Genomic DNA, 14773 nt, shown 5'->3' on the forward strand with positions numbered 1-14773 from the left:
TGGCGACATAGATCTATCAGAACATCCCGCGTTCAGAGAGACCATGACCCCTCCACCTACCCCAGAAGACGACGACTTGGACCGCTGGTCCCTCAATGTCCAGCAACTCATCAGAGAAACCGATGAAGCCTTCAAGGCCGTAGGAACAGCAATCGAAGAAGCGAAGATGGCCGTTTCAACTTTCCCGTCACATATCGAGACGGGCTCCGGGTCGACATCACCAACCCCTCCTAACATAGCGAAGCCTGACTCACCAAGCCTTCCACTGCTGGGTCTACAGTCTCGAAACAGCACCCCAGCGCTGCCTCCTCCATCGCTGAGCACCTCGGTATCATCTGCCTCGAAGCCGAGGAGACAAAAGTCAAAAAAATCAAAACGGGTCAAGATGAGATCGAAGAAGTCTGCCCGGTGGCAGCTGGGAGAAGATGTAGCCGACATCCTCACCGGACAATTCTTCCGTAAAGTAGAAGTTGATGAACTTCTTACACCGGATCGTCTTCATGCACTACGAGTGGAGAGGGAGTCTCAAGGACAGCCACGCCGATCGAGCGATACTCTGAGGACTGTAAGCACCGATGGAAGCGAGACGCCCGTTGAGCCCTTTCACCTACAAGACCTCCTTTCCCGCATTGGAGCAGCTGGGGCAAAGACCTCCATCACGCCTTCTGAGGCTATGACTCCACCCGACCTTCTCGACCCAAGTGTACTACGAGACTTGTCTTTCAAAGAAAAGTCGCCGCGGAGGAAGAAGCCTGTGTCCAAGGATGAATACGAAGCTGAGGATCTGATGCAGGCTGCTCCTCCTCCACCAGCAAAGAACCCGGCGAGATTTCTTCCTAGGCCGCAGGTGCCGCTGTTACCGACGATTCCCGAAGTAGTCGTCACCACGCCCGACGTGGGAGCCCAATCAGCAAAACACAGCAACAGGCATGCACGAACATTCGCACCCGTTGACGAAGACGACTTTGTATTTTTCCCATCAACACCATTCACATTCAATCATTCAGCCTTCAAACACGGCAACATACGTTTTCCCAAGTCAGAAGTCGTCAAGGGGCTGAAAATCGACCCCGATGATACGCTCGACTGGACGGCCTTCCAGATGGCTATCCTCGGCGGCGCGGGCGACCTCTTCTCAGACCCCGCAGATTTTTTGCAGAGAACAGAGGCCGAAGAGATTGCCGACCTTACAGCGTGGTTCGATGGCTTCGGCTTCGACAGCCACGGTCGCCTGCTCACCAGCGACGCCGATGAGCCGACGAGGCGGCTGCAACAAAGGTCCCGCGCGTCCACCGTGGACTGCTCGCCAAAGGCCTTTGGCAGAGTCTCGCGGGACAGCGACCTGCCCATTCCTGTGAAGGCTGAGCACCCTACTGGGTTCTGGAACGAGGGTAACGTCAACGTGTCCAAGTTCCTGACGCAAGGGTGCAACATTCGGCGGTGGACGATGGAGGGCCAGCAACAGCACCCCAAACGGCAGAACCGGGAGAGCATCGGAAGCCTGCCGCCTAGTCCGATGATGGACCTGGTCATGATGAGAGGTTCTGATGGGGAGCCCGAGGTTGTGCCTATGGGATACAATTTGGGACACGACCTCGGGGATTTCTTGCGATGGGAGGCGGAGAATGTCTATGCTACGGGCATTTACTGAGCGACATCTGCCGGCACGGAATCATGATTAGAGTAAAATTGAATACCTAGGTATCTAACGTAGTATTGTAATGTTACAACCAACTTACCTTGTATGGCGTTGTGAATCCCTCTCTCATCCTCTGTCGGTATCCCATGGATACTGACGTCTCCTTTACCTAAGAAGATCACCAAAGTGAACTTCTGTCAAACAGGCACCAACGATTCAACATCGCAACGTCGCAACGAGATGCGTATTTCGAATCCCCTAGGGCTGACTTGCATACAGTTACAGTACCGCCCTCCTCCCACCTACACAGGGGCCTAGGCGTCATCCAACGCCGCCGAGCCCCCCCCCCCCCCCCCCGGCTTGAGCCGGAACAGTGGACCCAGCTCACTGCAGCCAACGCCGGCCCCTATGAAAAAGGCACCCACGCATCCCCCCCCCCCCACCACCACGGATCGCCCCGGCTTGAGCCTTGACCCACCCGAACCATTCATGGATGTTTTTTTAACGCGCGCCGTCGCCTGTCCCGCCAGGGTCGCGCTGAACTTTAACAAAAGAGGAAACCCAAAATCTCAACGACTCGACTTGCATATCAGCACCACGACATTTTCTCAGCTCCATAGAGAGAAACTAACGCACCACCCCCACGAACCGATTCACCGAGTTTACGTACTTCCGTACCTTGCATACCATCGCATCACATCCCGTTGCAGATTTCCGCCCCCGTCGTCGTCTTCAGCTGCACCCCCGTGCCGCGAACTCACTTGGCACTTTGACGGACTCATCCGACGACGCTCACTCATCACTTATCACGCACGCCACGACTCTAGGCTACCTTATCAATCATCGCCTCCGGACGAACTCTCATTCCTCCCGAATACAACGCTCCCGAATTCTCAGCTCCGGGACGTCAGTCTACTCCCCTTCATCCCGTAGAAAGGATCGAGCCAGGCACCCCCTCTTCTCTTCCCGCCCGGCTACAGCTCCATCATCCACCGGCCTCACATCACTCATCACATCACATCACATACACACGGCACCCTAAACCACCTCCCGCCCCCACAATCCCGCGCTCACTTCAAACGGGTGCCTCTCACTCACTCACTCACTCGCGCATTCCTTCACCCACTGAATCGCCTCTTTGAAACCCCCCGCCTCATCGCACATCTCCGGTCAAGAAAAGGCCACGCAGAAGAGAAAACACCAGCCCCATCTCACAAGTCATGCTCCGCCGCCCCGCAACAACCCTCGCCATAACGGCAGAGGACATCGCCTCCTACGAAGACCGCCGCGCCCGCGAGGCCATCGTCCGAGAAAGGCAGGTCCTCGTCCAGGCCCAGCAGCAGCAACAACACCAAGCCGCCCTCGCCGCCCAACAGCAGCAGCAGCGGATCCTCCAGCAGCAACAGGCACAGCACCAGCAGCATCCCTTCTCGTCACCCGTACCGCAGCAGCAGCAATCTTCGCCGCAGCATCCCCAGCAGAGGTACACGCAAGCTCAGATCCACCAGATGCAGCAGATGCAACGCCTCCAGCAACAACAGCAGCAGCAGCAGCAGCAACAGAGTCTAGACGACGATAGCATGCTCACGGCGGACGTCGACGTCGACGACAGCTTGGAGTACGACGAGGTGCAGCAGCGGGAGCTGCTCAGGAGGCAGCAGGAGATGATGAGGGCGCAGAGGGGCCAGAGCGGGCGCGGCGGCGGCGGGGTGCAGACTACGCCTACGCCGGGGGATGGGGGCCGTGGGGGACGGACGAGGGAGGAGAGGATCGGTGTTGGGCGGCGTGGGAGGTGAGTGAGTGTTGCTCGAGAGTTGTGGTAAAGATATCGTTGGGAGAGGCTGGTGATGTATCGGTTCACTGTTGTTGGATGACAGAATGTTTGGCGTTTTGGGAATGCTAATTTTCCCCACGGATACGCCTCGTATGTGGCTGGTCATGTCGGTTTACCTTGTCTCCTTTTTGAAGCTAGATCGAGGTAGGACCTGGAACGTCACGCGTGGGATACGTCTTGGACATAGTATGTCATCTGTAAAATTCTGAGGGATCTCAGTCTCCTGGACAGGCAACAAAAGTTTGCCCTACATCAAACTCATCCTAATCGTCGTGAAGTCGTGCTTAGCCATCTAAGCCTATCGCTTTCCTACCCTACTTAACCCGCCCAAACCCAATAAAATAAGAAGAAATACAATGAGACCAAATCCTACGCTACGCTCCCCGCTTACATTGAACGAAATTGGAATCAACGAGGCATGAAACGAGCGCTTGATGATGTGAAAGAAACCCGCATGGACCCGAAAGACGTAAAAAACCAACAAAAAACATCTGTCTTTAGAAAATCAACACCGCGCGGGAAGCGGAGCCTCCAGAGGCCGCCTCTCGAATGATGTACACCGCACCAACTGCAACTTTGGCCGTAACAATCATAGCAATGTGAGGGAAATCCTTTTACAGTTTTCAAAATTCAAGGAATGTAAGAGTCGCTGACGCTGGCACTGTAAAAATATGTGATTTGTATGAAGGATGTGGAAAGTTGAAACAATCGCTGGTCTCGTCTCGCTGTAGGAAGAAATGACCGTTTCATCTCGTCTGTACGTGTTGTGTGATATCAAAAGGGCATGCTTAGCAAGGCGTCCGCCCCAGAAGATGAATGGACGCCAGATCTGCGGTCTCGCTCGATTTCTCGGGATGGAGAAGAGATGTCGTGCATCTGGCATGCTCATTAGCAGATTGCAGGGCTCCCGGGGTAGCTTTCACTACTTACATTGTAGAAAACATTGGCCTGCCTGATTCCGGCGACCTCTGCCAAATATTTGAGACGACCCCTCAGGAAGCGTCTCTGTCTGGGAGTCGCAAAGTCGCTGCTGCAAGCCGTGACCATGGGCCACAAGACCATCAGTCCAGCAGCACCCTTCAAAGGGTCGTCTGGCTTGGTGTTGCCGCAGGGGAACTGAGCTACGACCACGCCGTAGCCATTCCATTTGCAGAAGAAAGGAGTTGAAGCGATGGTATCCTCAATACGCAGAATGGCCGAGCGTTTCAGCTCTTCATACTCCTCTCCCATCCGGTAGTCGTCGGGGGACACAAGCCAGGCCATGCACCGCAGGATTGTTGTGGTGAGCATCAGATGGCAGCACCATGTGGCCACATGCAAGATTGCGAGAGGCAAGTTGAAGAACCCGTAAACAGGCCCTGGGAACGTTGGGGTCGTATCGAGCTCGTCGTCGGATCGCTCCAGTATCCACTCCACCGTATCGACTTTCCACTGCGGGCTGGGATCATTGTTGAGTTTGCGGAATTTAGCCTCCAACGCTTGTGCACGCTTAAGGGCATCGAGCACCTTTTGGATCGTCTCTGGCTTGCGATCCCCCGCTCCGAGAACCCGATCAACATCTTGTCGAATTTGACTGCTCTGGATATCCATGCTAGCGATGGCGTGCTGCATACGACCACGGCATTCATGATGCAGAAGCCATGTGAATTCGGATACTTCGGGAGAGTTTGGAAGACAGTGAATGGAGAGGCACTGGTTCCGGGTGATTGCGAACATCTCTTCGCCTTCCGGTGTCTCGAGACCCTTTTGACCCCTTAGTTTGACGATGATTGCCGCACCCTTCATGTGGTTGGTGTACTCGGCGATGGAGTCTCGAGAAGACGTCAAAATCTTCCGCTTGTTAGCGTGAAGTCTTGTAAAATGTTCACACTAGCAGACTCACCTCGTAGAAAGCCAGCATAAGCACGGCCCCAAGAGTCTGGTCATTTAACACCTCTCCTGGGTCCATTATAGCTTTGTTGACGGCCCGGACTGCCCTTAGATAGTGACCCTGAGCATGGAACAGAGCGGCACTGGCATTTACCGTACGGCGGCTGGCCAGCGCAGCCAGAGAGACAGCTTTGTAAGCTTGGGAAAGACATTTGGAGACGTTCGTTCCGCTCAGGAATCGAGGGAGAAACCGGTAGTATCCTCGGGCCGTGGGAGTAAACGGGACAATGATGAATTCCGAGAGGAAGTAGCAAGAGGCCTGCTCATCCAGCGAATTGAACATGGACGCCGGAATGTCTTCGTCTTCTTCGGTCGAATCGTCGTCATTGTGATAAGGAAAAGCGCCGGGATTCGAGTAATCGAACGTTTTGTATTTCGGACCAGCAACCGTCTTCAAGCACTGCTTGTTGCAAACGGGCGCGATATCCTTGCCTTCTTCGTCAGAACTCTCTTCACCTCTAGACTTCTTGAATCTCTTGATAGTCGCCTGCGTTTCGTCGCGAATGTTGGCCTCGAACGGATCTCGGTAACCTGGACATTGCCGCCGCGACTTCTTGCATCTCATGCAGAATGGCTTCCCCTCATCACATTTGATCCTCCTAGCTCTGCACAACTTGCAGCCGCCGGAGGGCTTTCCCGTATTCACCATATTCGTATTGGGCAGTGTTGGTACTGCAAAGGAAATCTGTAGAACAGTGTGCAGGAGGCTGCTCCGAAGGTGAGCTGGGAGGGGTCAAGCTCTTTTTCACGAGATTTCGGAACAAAAGCATAAAGTCCCGAGGCCAACTGTCGAGTCACAACAAGAGAAGACAACAGAGACAGGTAGCGGGATGGAGGGGTAGAAGCTCCTATGTCATAGCGATGAACCACATATCCTTCATTGGAATACGGACTTCTAAGGCTGAGTTAACATGCTGTATGCCTGCTCGGAGAAAGAACAGCGGAGGGGCTGGATCACCGATGGGACGCTCTACGAAACTCTGTGGTAGCAACTTGACGCGTTGGCAAATAGCAAGAGCTCAAAATGCTCAATCAGTACCGCGCCGTTGGTGGAGGGCGATCTCGGTGGTCTTAGCATTGGACAGCTTGTAGCCTATGCTGTCTGGTCTTTCGGAAGGTTTGTTTCATGCACCGCTAAGCCCTGACGATTCGTCGATGTTGGTGATCAAGGGTGGTCCCATCCGCTCGTGCGCACATTGTTTGAGACGGCAAATGAAATGTACCGTGAGAGGTGGTCAACGGCTGGGGTCCTTGTGTCGATCATGTAGGGAAGAACCCGGCTCTTCGGCAAGCCGGTCGATGGATGGCACCTCAGACAGGTGTCAGCGACTGTGTGTGCGTATGTGCTCTGCATCGTGGTAGTGGCCTTGTAGGGCACTTTCACCGACTGCCGTGCAAAAGGTTCGCGTGACGGACCACTAGAAAGCCGTTGAGAGTACTGTCAATCTAAACAATCAAACGCAAATGGTTCATACCAAGAATTCGGCGAAGTCTGATCGCGATGACGCGCCGCCGTTGGTACTGGTTATCACTGATTCTGACGCAAGGGTTCTTGCTCTGGCATCGTACACTCGGCTCCGACTCCGGCTCCAGAATGGAAGCAAGCCAATTAACGACAGATAGGCTGTCAGCATTGGATATGGCGAATCTTCGAATTCCGCGGGGCTGAGCACGTCAACCTGCAAGCGGTTCTACACTCTGCGGGCCGCTGGCGGGCTAATTAGTCCCTCGATATCACGAAGCAGGTTCCTACGGTCGACAGGGTTTCATTGCTGCTGACGAGTCGAATGGCAGACGTAGATCAGTGTTTGCTGAATCTTCAGTTCCGACGGCCTGGTTGTCGGGTGGCTGTCCACACACACGCGACACTTGACGGCGCGAAGCAGATTTAGCCATTCGTCATCGTGGCTGATGGGATCGTTTCATCCGATCATGGGCATCCTAATGAGGAAATTCTGTCGTGGTTGTCGGGATTCACGACGTAGAGTCAAAAGCCCTGTTGACTCCAGTGATGGAAACAGACTCGAATCGAAATCGTGAAGTCCGTGGAAAGACACAGAAACCCGCTCGGCATCTTGTGGGGTGATGGTCGTCCAGTCTGAGTAGCGCCGTGATATAACGCCGACGCGTCTCGATCCACACGAGTACGTCCACTTGATATGTCGAAAACGATCACGGCGATGCCCGAAAGAGGTTAATCCCGGGCTATCAAATTCCATGAGAGATTTGACACTCGTGTCGTCGTTGTTGTTGTTTTCTTTTCTTTTCTTCTTGGATGTCTTGGGCAAGTAAGGATGTATGTTGATGGGAGGTGTATGTATGTACATGGTACCAGCTTGCTTATATAAACTGCACTAATGGAAGCGAGGATCATCCATTTGCTGCTTGCTAGTCTTCAGTGGATCCCTACGATGATCTTAGGATCTACCAGTTCTCCACTTCCAACGTCGGGGAGGCGGCGAGCTTATTTCTGACTTCAATAAACTGTCACCTTTCGTCCATCTCAATCGTCAGCGTGGGTCGCTGACCTACTTTGACGGCATCCTGGGATGGCCGTACAGATTGACATGCATCAGAATACGCACCGATGCAGCAACGCTCTCAATCCCGTATCCCGTATCCCCCCGCTGTCAACTTGCCTATGCCGTTTGACATCTGTCACTATGAGTTTCTAATTCGAGGGTCCGAGGGCGGGTCTCCAGCGCGCGACTTCTTTCATCAACCAGGTACAGCGAGAAGTCGTTGCTAATTTGATCCAATTGAAGGGCAAACTATCGAAGCGCTGAGTGAGATGGGCTCGATGTGCGCGAAAACACGATAGAAATCGTCTAGCTGCGTTGCAACACGACATGAGTCTCGAATGAGTGCGATTAAGATCCGCGAGTCCAGACAGCTGCGGTCTGAGTGTTCACACATCAACGGTACCCCGACGCCAAGGCAACTATCAAATTCGTTCCGAAGAACTCGCACATGAACGACCCGCCGGCGGGGTTCAAGGTCCTGGGGCCCCCAAATCCTTCTTTCGGCTGTCATTGTCAATCTGTCAGGGTCGTGGAGGCTTGCGAGGATGCGCAAGGTTACTAGGACTGCCTAAGCTTAGGGACCCATGGCGGCCTTCTCCGGCTTCCCATGTTACGGCATCCTGTTAAACGAGGTTTTTGGCGCATGTTCTCAATCAGGAAATTGTGTTGATGGAAGAAAACCGAGCATATCGGTTCAGAACTGCACACTTTCGTCGCCTAGTCAAGGTTCGTCATAGGGGGCGCAGAGTCAGCTCTGAGCGAGAATTGCTGCTCCTGGAAGCCGATATATGGGAGGGTGGGCAGACCTTTCTCTAGTCAAACTTCAGGACTTGCCGGAACGCCGCCGGGATGCGCGGAGAATTTCTCGTCCACAGGTCAACCTCTCCTCTGACAAGTTTGACACTTAGTTTTGCCCACCGATGCCTCTGTGGCTCTTGGCAAATTTGGCTTTGATTATACTTTTCATAAATCGGACGATCCTGCTAGAATCTCACCAACAAGGCGTCCAAACACAAGATCTGAGGAAATATGCCAGTTCGTTGAGAAGTCAATTTGCGGCAATGGGGCTAGCGAAATGTTATCTCTTTCGAATTAAACAGCATTCGCCTGCTTAATACCATGAAAATATACGACCGCTCTCGCCATTACCCTGCTTACATTCGAGGAGCGTTACTCGTCAGGTAGCAAGGCTTTCAAAAACGTCCTGCCACTTAGGCCAGGCCGTTTGGACGTTGGGCAAAATTCACAGCGGGCGTTCACCTTCCCGGCCCTTCGGCTAAGCGGCTGTCTGGATATCTAAATGCCAGGGCGATCCCATTGACTTTCCGGATAAGCGAGCCTTGACGTCGCTCCGAAAGCGACTTTTTGAAAACTCCTGCCATTTCTGAAGCGTTGAGAACTGCTGTCACGATATGACTTGAGCAAGAGTAGCCTCTGTCATTCAGTCACTCCATCAGACAACCTGAGAAGACGACACATTATATCTGGTGAATGATTCAAGTCCCCACTCGGTGAATTTCCCCTGTCCCCGAAAAGCCCGAGCTGGACGCCTTGATGCAAATGCCCATTTCTGATCTGACAGACCAATCACATTTGGTTATTGTACCGCCTCGGAGATAGCCGGTCACAAGCCGGGCGTGTACTTGCTTGAAAGTCACCTGGGCGTAGAAGATCAGGAGATACGTCAGCACCGGCTGAGCTCTCCTTCGCCCAAAACCCCGACGTGACCAAATTTCAAGATGCTGAGGGTAAGAGTCGGGTGAATCCGGATACCTGAACGATAAAGCAAGCCTGACTTACCAGAGTGAGGACCCGGCAGTGTATTGTCCCAGATGCTGCTCAGGGTGTTTAGAGGAGTGGAATGCCATCACCCACGATGGCGCAAGCCGCTAATTGTTTGCAGATCTTGTCCTGTCCGCAAAGGGTTCCAACTTCTACCTCCTGACCATCAACTGGCATTTTCTCTCCTTTTCGCAATCGTTTACTAAGGTATGCGTAGGGGGAAATAACCGCATCACGACTTTAAGGTGCTGGCCAGTGCATCGGATCCTCCAGCCGGGTTAGGCCCCACAACACCCGAACGTTATGCCGGTCAGCCTCCCGCTCCCTTCGGCATAATATTTCGGCCGACTCACCTGCTATCGCACGTACGAACCAACGAAACTTGCGCTAACAACACCACACCCGTTCCTAAGCCGGTGCTTAATCCGGTCGTACAGACCCAGCCGGACTACTCTCATGCCTTGCACTTTTGCGGACTTGGCTCCTCGGCGGCGGAGAGATGATGACTTGCTCGGACTTTGCGTGGATGGTGAATCAGTACAGACGTAATGATAGGCCGGCCGGCTCGCACTCGGTCGTCCATGATGCCATTCACGGCGCCCTACCAACGTGGCCTCGACGGTGGTTGAGCCGCACCGGCGTAAGGCTTCCCAACGGAGCGGGCCTGTTGGGCGAAATTTCAATTATGACCAATCTAGACTTGGCTTGGGCACATTGAATGTCATATAAGGCTATGGAAAAGGCCCTTGACTGATTCACAATATCGGTTCAAGAGAACTCATCTTGTTATCGCAGTCCAATAAGAAAACATACCGCTGGCTAGAGACAAGTCAGATCCGGTGGTGACCCCTTTTTACCTCGGATGTCGAACACAATCACATTTCTACCAATGTCTGCAACACAAACAGAAACACCAGCAGTGGTGCTGGAAAAACAAACCACCCAAATCGACCAAAATGGCAAGGTCGTCTTCAAACCCTCACGGGAGTTCCTCCTCGCCTTCAGCGCCCTCTGCGCCATCGCCTTAGCCGTCGCCTTTGACGCAACAACCCTCTCCGTCGCCCTCCCGACAATGAGCGTCGCCCTCGGCGGAACCGCCCTCGAGGCCTTTTGGTCCGGCACGAGCTTCCTCCTCGCGAGCACGGTGCTACAGCCCACCGTTGCCGGGCTCAGTAACATCTTCGGGCGCAAGGCCCTCGTGTACGTCTCAGCCCTGCTCTTCGCCGTGGGCTCCATCGTCGGCGCTCTCGCCAATGACTTCCACGTCGTCATCGCGGGGCGGACCATTCAGGGCGTGGGCGGCGGGGGGATCCTCGCCCTCACGGAGGTTATCATCACGGATCTCGTCCCGCTCGCGGTGCGGGGCCAATGGTTTTCGCTCCTGTCGGCCGTTTGGTCTGTCGGTACGGTCACGGGGCCCCTGATCGGCGCCGGATTCGCGCAGAATATCTCATGGAGATGGATATTTTGGATCAATCTTCCCATCATCGCCATCGGCGCGGTTATGATCTTCTTCTTCCTCAAGCAGGCCAAGGTGCCCGGCCACATTGGGACCAAGCTCAAGAAGTTTGACTGGCTCGGGAGCTTCTTGTTCACGGCGGGCTCGACGAGTTTCCTGTTTGGCATCTCGACGGGCGGTGTCATGTATGAGTGGGCCTCCTTCAGGTGTCTGCTGCCGATGATTCTGGGCGTTTTCATTCTTGTGGCCTTTGGGTTCTGGGAGCTGAAGTTTGCGCCGGTGCCCATGATCGACAAGGGCATCTTCAACAACTGGACCATGGTCGCCAACTACATCATGACCGTTTTCCATGGCATGATTCTCTGGTCGATTCTCTACTTCCTTGGTAAGCAACCCCCCTTCCCCTATCTCTACCCCTTTTTATAGGATGTCCCCAAGCTTACTCCTCTTTCACAGTCCTCTACTACCAAGCCGTCAAGGACTACTCCGTCGTCGTCTCCGCCGTCGCCGCCCTCCCAGAAAGTCTCACAGTCGCGCCCTCCGCCATGGCCGTCGGCCTCATCGCCGGCGTCACGGGCCGGTACCGCTGGTCCCTCTGGGCCGGCTGGGTCATGATCACCTTTGGCGCCGGCCTCATGTGCCTCATGCGCCCCGACACCTCCGTCCCCGCCTGGATCTGGCTCAACATTCCCATCGGCCTCGGCACGGGCATGCTCTTCCCGGCCATGGCGCTCTCGATCCAGGCCGCCTGCGAGCCCGCCCTCAACGGGCAAGCCGCCGCCTTTTATTCCTTCTTGCGCACGTTTGGACAATCCGTCGGCGTCGCCGTCTCGGGCGTTATTTTCCAGAATGCGTTTCGCAACAGGCTGCTTGATATCCCCTCGCTGGCGGACGTTGCGGAGGAGTACTCGCGCGACGCGACGATTGTGGTCGAGGTGATTAAGAGGATGCCAAAGGGCGATGCGATGAGAGCGGACTTGGTGGAGGCGTATTGCGATGCGCTGCGGGCGATTTGGATTAGCTTGATTGCGTTTGGCGGCTTCTGCATGCTCATCAGCGTTACGGTCAAGAAGTACAGCTTGGAACAGGAGCACGTCACAGACCAGAGATTGGTTACGAGCGACGATACGAGTAAGGAGGACGAGGAGAGCCAGGGAGGGGATCTGGAAAGGGGGCAGAAGGTGAGATCCTAAATGAGTTGATTCTCGAGCTGCAAGAGGTGCGAGATATTCCCTAGACGGGTTCTATCAGTTTCGAGCTGGACATCGCCTCTCCTTTCACTTCCATATCCGTCGCGAGGATTAAACATTAAACGTCATAAGGGGCTGGATCTTGGATATCGGCATTCCAGGGATTGGTTATGGCTTTGGTGTCTCTAGATAGGACATATTTCAGATTTCTTATAGTCCCCTTACTTAATAACTAATGATAGAGTTAGCAGAAGCATTCTGCCTCAAATTCGTCCCAAGATACTACCTTCCAAGTCTTTGAGCGCTGCCTTGAACACAATGGGCCCGCGTCCCTCGATGGTGAGAAGCCTCTCAGGCGCAAAAGGAGGGCCTATATTCAATCTTGCGCCTTATTCCTCCTTCCACCATTTGTACCTCTCAAATTTCTTCTCTTTTTAGTCTGGCCTTTGACCGCTCTCTTTTTCACCTTCAAAAAAGGCGAGTGGTGATCCAAGCCCCAACCTAAAGGTGAACCAGTTGCTTCGAGGGTAAATCGACAAAGTGTGATTCACTGCCGCCATTCTTTCACCTTATTCTTGGTCAGCCAGTCTTTTCCGAATCCAAGGTCAGTCGTTTCCAGGTGTTGAAAGAAGTATTATTTCCAAAAAGGGAAGTAGCTCACAACTACTAGGTTTTGCCAGCATTCACCTCGGCCTTTGCTCACGATACCTTCACCTTGTTTACCTTGTCCACTTTGTTCACTTCAGCAAAAAACGAAACACTTTGCCTCGCCACGAAACGTTCTGTAAAAAACGATACAGGATCAGCATACGAAACCAGGCAGTCAAAGTCAAGGGCAAAAAAGTTGTTTTGATTCACCAAATAGTACCCCCCGCCCTTTGACAAAATTACTGCAGTATACGAATACCAATAGCCCAAGATGTGTCGCCGCGTCTACAAATACTACACAGCCTGCGGCTGTGTCCTCAACGCCCTGTTCTACCACAAGTGCGCCCAAGGCTCGGCCTCACCCCTCTGCAAGGAGGAAGACGGAATCGTCACCCGCGACGGCGAGAAGTGCCCCTACCACGCCCGCGTCGCCCGCCGCCAAGCCCGCAGTCGCAGCCGAACCAACGGAGGAGGAGGAGGAGGAGGACCTCAAGACTCGGAGAAGAAAATCCGCACGTCCATCGAAAATCCCTTGATCTTCACCGGCGCAGGCAAGGAGATCGCCCCCGCGAGGCTCGAGGACCGGCACAAGCTGGGAGACTTTCAAGTCTTCATCAAGGACATCGACACATTCCTGAAGAAGCTTGCGGAGCATGAAAATGGTACTCATACCAAGACTCATACCAAGACTCAGACCGAGACCCAGACTGAGTCCCAGTCTCAGCTTGCGCAAAAGTCGAAGAAGCAAGAGGGAAAGAACAGCCAGCAGCTCAAGGACAGAAAAGTGAGCCGCGAGCTCTCCCCCCTCGCCGGCTGCTCAGACTGGACCGACGACGACGAGAACGACAACGCCATCGCCCGGCGCAAGAGACGCAACCGCCTTAAGAAGGAGTTCCGCGCCCTTGTCCGCGAAAACGAGAAGAACAAGAAGCTCTTTGACGCGAGCGACGTCTTCATGAGCTCCGACGGTGGCGATGACGACGACGTCTCCGACAGCAGCAGCGAGTCGGGCCCCGGCGATGCGTATCCTTCGCCGATGAGCATGAGCCCGCACCCTGGCAATTATGGCGACGTCTCCGAGGGCGACGAGTCGTCGGATGCGGGTCATGTTCATCCTTCGTCATCGAGCCTGAGCACCGACCATGGACATGTCAGCGACGTCTCCGAGAGCAGCAACGATCCAACCCATGGTAACATGCAGTCCTCGATTTCAGGCCCGGTTCATCGTAGTGAACCCCTTTCGGCGTTTCTCTCGTGGGACATGCCTCCCGAGAACTCTGATAACATGGAGGAGGATGGAGAGACTGAGCTTGAGGAGGCTGAAGATGAGCCTGACTACGACAGTCACGACTCGGATATGCCCGACGCCGATAAGGACGATGGAGACTACGTTTCGGAGCCTACCTGGCCTCCCACTGGTGTTGAGTGGACCTCCAAGCTCAAGTACATGACTGGAATCCCCCGTCGCAACTATCAATGATTGGAACGGAAAGGTATCTGATCCAAAGGGCTTTTATTGACGGAAGGAACTGAATTTGCTTGGAGGGAGTGATGATGAAGTGATGGCATTGGGAAGGCAGTGGAAATAACGCCAGAATGGCATAGGCGTCTTGTATGTGTACCTAAGCTGTCACCTATGTTGATCAACCAGAAAAATGTTACAAATCGCGAGCCGATGTAGTGATATCATGTCTCATTGCCCTGTGTGCACTCTTTCGGTAGAGGAGCCAGGTGTACGTACATACGTGGAAGTGGAAATGCCGTTATGCC

At 54.0% G+C, this 14773-nt stretch overlaps 5 protein-coding genes across 5 annotated transcripts; 3 read left to right on the forward strand and 2 right to left on the reverse strand.

The window, feature by feature from the left end:
• Window positions 1-43: 43 nt before the first annotated feature.
• CCOS01_06884 (uncharacterized protein) lies at window positions 44-1651 on the forward strand (the record flags this gene model as incomplete). Its single annotated transcript, XM_060455052.1, has 1 exon — window positions 44-1651. The coding sequence occupies one exon, from the start codon at window positions 44-46 to the stop codon at window positions 1649-1651; it is 1608 nt and encodes a 535-aa protein (XP_060314752.1).
• A 1553-nt stretch (window positions 1652-3204) lies between these two features.
• Window positions 3205-3579, reverse strand: CCOS01_06885 (uncharacterized protein; the record flags this gene model as incomplete). The annotated part of the gene is made up of 1 exon (XM_060455053.1): window positions 3205-3579. The coding sequence occupies one exon, from the start codon at window positions 3577-3579 to the stop codon at window positions 3205-3207; it is 375 nt and encodes a 124-aa protein (XP_060314753.1).
• A 668-nt stretch (window positions 3580-4247) lies between these two features.
• On the reverse strand, window positions 4248-6051 carry CCOS01_06886 (uncharacterized protein; the record flags this gene model as incomplete). The annotated part of the gene is made up of 3 exons (XM_060455054.1): window positions 4248-4349; window positions 4404-5303; window positions 5356-6051. 3 exons carry the CDS (start codon window positions 6049-6051, stop codon window positions 4248-4250), a joined length of 1698 nt encoding a protein of 565 aa, XP_060314754.1.
• A 4544-nt stretch (window positions 6052-10595) lies between these two features.
• On the forward strand, window positions 10596-12358 carry CCOS01_06887 (major facilitator superfamily transporter; the record flags this gene model as incomplete). Its single annotated transcript, XM_060455055.1, has 2 exons — window positions 10596-11550; window positions 11622-12358. 2 exons carry the CDS (start codon window positions 10596-10598, stop codon window positions 12356-12358), a joined length of 1692 nt encoding a protein of 563 aa, XP_060314755.1.
• A 916-nt stretch (window positions 12359-13274) lies between these two features.
• On the forward strand, window positions 13275-14483 carry CCOS01_06888 (uncharacterized protein; the record flags this gene model as incomplete). The annotated part of the gene is made up of 1 exon (XM_060455056.1): window positions 13275-14483. One exon carries the CDS (start codon window positions 13275-13277, stop codon window positions 14481-14483), a length of 1209 nt encoding a protein of 402 aa, XP_060314756.1.
• Between the last annotated feature and the right edge of the window lie 290 nt (window positions 14484-14773).

This window comes from Colletotrichum costaricense (genome assembly GCF_030867565.1).
Source record: "Colletotrichum costaricense strain IMI 309622 chromosome Unknown Scaffold_6.1, whole genome shotgun sequence".
Lineage (NCBI taxonomy): Eukaryota > Fungi > Ascomycota > Sordariomycetes > Glomerellales > Glomerellaceae > Colletotrichum > Colletotrichum costaricense.